The sequence below is a fragment of the Bactrocera tryoni genome, chromosome 4 (genome assembly GCF_016617805.1).
Source record: "Bactrocera tryoni isolate S06 chromosome 4, CSIRO_BtryS06_freeze2, whole genome shotgun sequence".
Lineage (NCBI taxonomy): Eukaryota > Metazoa > Arthropoda > Insecta > Diptera > Tephritidae > Bactrocera > Bactrocera tryoni.
In genome coordinates, this window is record NC_052502.1 from 79,254,340 (window position 1) to 79,259,548 (window position 5,209).

Consider the following 5,209-nt stretch of genomic DNA (forward strand, 5'->3'; position numbering starts at 1 on the left):
GTTGTTGATTTGACGATTATAAAATAAGTTGTACTACAAGAAAACAGAGCACACTAAAGGTTCTAAAGTGCTGTGCAAAAATAGATCATTTTTTAAACCGAAATTTATTTGACAAATGGTGTGGAAAGAAGACTCCCATTGCATTAAAAAACTAAGAAAACTCGTAATGAGCTCTGATGAGAGGTTTACTCGCCACAGGAAGCAAAGTGAGGTTACTACGTAGTTACACCAAAACTGAACTTATGAAGAAAGGAAAAGAAACTCATGGCAAGTTATTCAGCTTAAACGACGATTTGGTATTTCCTATATACATATACATACTTATATGTAATAGCAGTACTAATTTAATACTACTAACCAGCGAGTGGAAGGTGCTTGTCTAAATTTTATGCATACGAACGTGAAACTACACTAGACTTTACAATCTGTTGCTCTCGGTGCAATTTTGATCAAAATTGTCGCAGGAAGCAAGTGTCACATTTAGCTTTAATAAATGTCACCGTCGAGGAGACAATTTTTAAAAAATATATTAACTACTTTTTAACATGCAAAAGCACTGTTGCATGCCTCCATTACCTTTAAAGGAGACGGTTTGCTTCGAAATCTTGACACCCCAGTAAATTAGAAATTATAGTCTAACTAATATAAGGAAAACCACTTCCTCTGCCATCCTAATTTTTTCACATTTACTACCCACGATACGATCTTTCTCATATACAGGACTTTCAATTTGCCGCTATGACTGCAGGAATGTGTGTGAGTTCAAACGAACAATCACAAGATTTTATCGCGCTGCCTGGCAGGAAGAGCATAAGGAGATGAGAAAAGGCGCACAAGCAGAGGTGCACCAAAGCAGCTCATAGTCACCAACAATGCAATGTCCTTCGTTGTCACACGGCTCTCACCGAGGCGAGAGTGCCCGGAATTCCGTCGTTGCACAATACTATGTATTTGCTTGTGTTCGCATGACTTCAAGAGCGCCGTCTCTTTACTCACAACGAAAAGAGCACATTACGCAATGAGAGGTCGATTTAGTAAAGAAAACGGGGTTGCTATGTTAATGGCCATGGCGGGTATAAAAGCAGTTTCGCGCGCGTCGACTAATCAGTTTGTCAGCAAATGTGAACGAGAGCATATATATCAAGACGTTCTGAAGCTCAAATAATATTAGAAAAATATAAATATGTTAAAGTGGACGGCATCAGCGCAGAAGCTGAATCAGCTTACACCAAATATCCGAACGGCCACCACATCGATACGAACACCACATCCATTAGCGGAGGCCAAGCGTCGACGCCGACGTGCAACCATTTGTAACAAGGAGAACATACCATATACGTCAACTCCAATGGTGGAGAGAGAGCGTAATAGTCCGCTGTTACTTTCTCCATTAACGGATATTTTGAATGTCACACCAAAAGACATGTCGCCTTTAATGGAGCGTACACCAGGACGAATTCGAGTCACAAGCACGAGTGTAGCTAGTCGCCCACTGCCAAATCGACGACATTCAACAGTGGGTCTTTTTCTACATCCGGCACCGACTTACGCATCTACTTTGCCATGTTTCGAGGAAGAATATTCGCCGAGTACCGCGCTGCCGACCGGACAACAAGTAGCTCTAAGGGGACTACTGCCGGATCCCTTTATTAGCAATTTGCGTTACTTCAACACACCCGAGTTGGCGAAACGGAAACAAAAACAGGACTTAGAGAAACTAAAGGCCGCCAGAAAATCATTACCTAGAAAACTGGAAACAGATTTTGCGGAGATCGCGAAGGAATGTGGCGAGGAAAAGTTAACGAAGCACATAAAGAACGAGTCAGACTCGGCCGGTATGAGTGACCAAACTCTGGATAAGCTAATTGATGCTATTTTAGACTCGGCGCGAAAGGATGAGAAGAAGAAGGTGAAACCACGCAAATCTTTTAACCTGCGTCGTCGTACGCTACTCAAAAATCAAGCCGAACAAAAAGTCAGTGAATTGGTTCTTTCCCCATCCTATGCTGCAGGCGAGGATCCAGCGAGTGATCTCAGCTTTATCTTCGTTGACCAGCGGCCAAAGCAAGTGATGAAAACAGCGAACGCCACCAAATCACCACTTACTCCAGCGCCAGTAACGCCTCCGCCAGGCACACCAATATCCACTGATATTCTCCAAAAAATGCCCACACCCGCATCTACAAGTATTTCGACAACCGTTGCTAACTCTGCATACCAACATCATTACCTAAGCAGAGAACGACTGGACAACACCTTTCAGTTGGAGACGCCCGTGCGACTACCGTTGCAAAGAAAGCGGCAACGGCGTAAAACATTAGCAGCGCCAATCGGCAGTACGAAACGTTTGAAAACTGGAGGCACCAACTACTTCGAGGTGGGATTGGCGTTGCCTTCAATCTATGTCTAATATTGTTGCAGCTGTTGCTGTTGTTGTTGTACGAATTTATTTCTGTTTAAGATTCGACTTTTTGTTAATTTGTTGACAAACTAGGGGAAATGCTCACTTATTACGCTTTTAGATTTTAAGAAACTTATTTATTTTTAGTACTTAGCTAAATTATGTATTAAATGTTTACTTTTAAGTTATATTATTTGTTTAATGAGTTGTCATACATCATCATCAGCGGTCTGAAAATGCATCATCACCGTTCTCAACATATTGGTGACACACTGAGGCTTCAAATAAATATATTTAATATGAAACAAAGAAAATTGTTTGAATTTCCAGACTCTTTACTCTCAAATACTGATTTTAAATTTCGGAATGGCTTGAAATATGCCAGCAAAACAACAATGTCTGATCAACAAATTGATAACTTCAAGAGCTGAAAGCGCAACAAATTAATTTCAAAGTATTGACAGAAATTTAATTTACGGTTTGCCGATGGTAAACCCTTCCATACTTCCGCTCTTCAGCAGACACACACAAATTGATTATTTGAAGGTTTGATCAACCAGTTGCGGAGGAAGGTTAAAATTAAATAGATATTTTTTTTTATTACTATAACAGGTTGTTTATTATAGAGCAAGGGTTAAACGAGCGAAAAAATGTCGGAAATAAAGAGCAAGGTTCAAAATGTTTTAGTGAGGGCGTGGATAAATGCAGCTGTTCATATGACGAAAATTAAGAACAGTGGATAAAAAGGAACATTTCTTATACATATGTACAAGTATATCGGGTTTTTGAAACTTCTTTCAGAAGTTTAATAAAATACGCGAATCTATATAAATTATTTTTCGACATTAAAAAAAAGAACAAATTTTTAAATGAGACAATCATCACTATTTTTATGCATCAAAAGTTGATTTTCTCGACCCCGCCTAGAAATGAAAGAACTACTAGGTTTTAAAGCAACTTATTAGAAAAATATGATTGGATCACTTTAGACTTACTCCTTGCGATTAGTGCTTGCACCTAACAAACGAGTCGCGCATTTAATACGAAGATGTGACTGCACTATATTTATATATGTATGTTCGGACTTTAACAACTTCCTGTTCTTAGCTCTTTGTCGTTTCCACCCGCATATTCTACGGTCTCTTTGGAGCAATGGCTTAGATGTAACAACTCGTAACTGTAGCAGGTAACAGTAAAAGGTAGGTAAGCGCCTTTCAACATATGCAACGCCTATCAATTAGTTAACGCAATTGTTTACTTAGGCTCGTTAATGCAAACAATCCGTCAAACGCTGACGATCAGGTGCTTCCCGTTGGCACAGCTATTCATAAGAATTGTTGGCACGCTTACACTGTTATAGTTCACTTTCCAGTTACTCCTTATTTGAGAACTTCGGTTGTTGCACGTACATACGAGCAGCACATCTCGCCATGCCTGCGTCTTCGCAGCTGTCACCAAATTCGGGCGATCAATTAGTGCGACACTTGTTGGCACTGGAACGCCTTCAGTTGTCTGTGCCACGCTGCACAATAATTCCATTTTCTACCAGCATTTTTGTTGGTTACACCACATTTACTGCTACGTAATCCTGTTTTTCCAACGACAGGTTTTTCTTGTCTACACAATTCGTATTTTCTGCGGGTTTTTCCCTCGTACCGAGGGTTTGTTTTGTTTCAAATGCGTAACGGATTTGGATTAGAATTCTGCTTGTCAGTTGAGTTCGGTGGCAGTGCCATGCTTGCTGTGGGGAGTAGGAGTTGTTGTTGCCTACAGTCGCGCACGTGGCTGTTGTCTAAAGTTACTGACAAATTGAAATTTCCTATGCGAATTGCCGGACGATTTAAATGTGTTGCCGGTTTCGCGGTGGTGTTTCGGAGAATTGAAACCTGCTGCTTGTTTCTTATAGCAGACACAATTGGTCAATTGGATTTGTGGTTCAGAAGGCGTCACCGCGTGACCTTTCTAATTGAATAATTGCTTTCCATTTGTATCTGCTTAGAAATGCAAGGTGTTTTCAATGAATTTTGAAGTGTTCTAAAACATTAACAGGGCTGCAAATTTCTAAAATGTTCAATGCTTCACCTTCTCAAACTTTGTTCTCTTCCTCGATAAATCACCTCCTTATTTGGTAATTAATTCCCATTGCGTTTCTGTGTGATAAAATACCTTTAACCGCAAATTGTCACAGATGCTGCCATTTTAATTGATATTAACTTAGCTAATTCATTCATATCGTCAATCAGTTGCCAAAGTGCGAGCTTCCAGGTCTTGAATCAGCTGTGTCGTTGCCTTAAGGCATATTCCGCGTCTTGGGGTAGCACGACAACTTATTTGACAGGCAACGGTACTCTGAGATTTTGCGTACTTCTTTGGATTCGTACTCCCCTAGAGCTGTGCATCCTTTACCTCGCTTCGCGTACACATGCCTTTTGTTGTTTTTATTGCGCTTATGTAGTGGCAGGGCGTGATTTAATTTCGATTTCAATTCATATAATACTGGTTGCCAAGGTTGGCCGTTTGCTTCCGTTGTTTCGCAGTTGCACCTTTATGCTGCGCAGTTGCTTCAAGCAACGACTGATTCCTGTCTGCCTCTGCGCCTTTGCGGTCGTTGCCGCGGGCAATTTTACGAGTTTCTTCGGCTGATGGCTGACGGCTGATGTTGCACCAAATGCTGCGCGAAAATTCGAAAGGAGTTCGGTGTGCAGTTTGTAATTTGCAAAATTAAGGAAGCATCTGCGGCTACGACCTACGTACATATATACCTTCATTTACTTATTCCACAATTTTTAGCGTAAATACAGTTCATAG

General features: G+C 40.7%; 1 protein-coding gene across 1 annotated transcript; it reads left to right on the forward strand.

Annotated features, from left to right (window-relative positions):
* The first annotated feature begins 1,130 nt into the window (after positions 1 to 1,130).
* Positions 1,131 to 2,672, forward strand: LOC120774886. The gene has a single exon (XM_040104747.1). The coding sequence runs from the start codon at positions 1,184 to 1,186 to the stop codon at positions 2,408 to 2,410; it is 1,227 nt and encodes a 408-aa protein (XP_039960681.1). The 5' UTR covers positions 1,131 to 1,183; the 3' UTR covers positions 2,411 to 2,672.
* The last annotated feature ends 2,537 nt before the right edge of the window (positions 2,673 to 5,209 follow it).

Excerpts from the sequence above, each read along its gene's own strand:
- LOC120774886 (XM_040104747.1), top strand. The coding sequence starts at position 1,184 with ATGTTAAAGTGGACGGCATCAGCGCAGAAGCTGAATCAGCTTACACCA.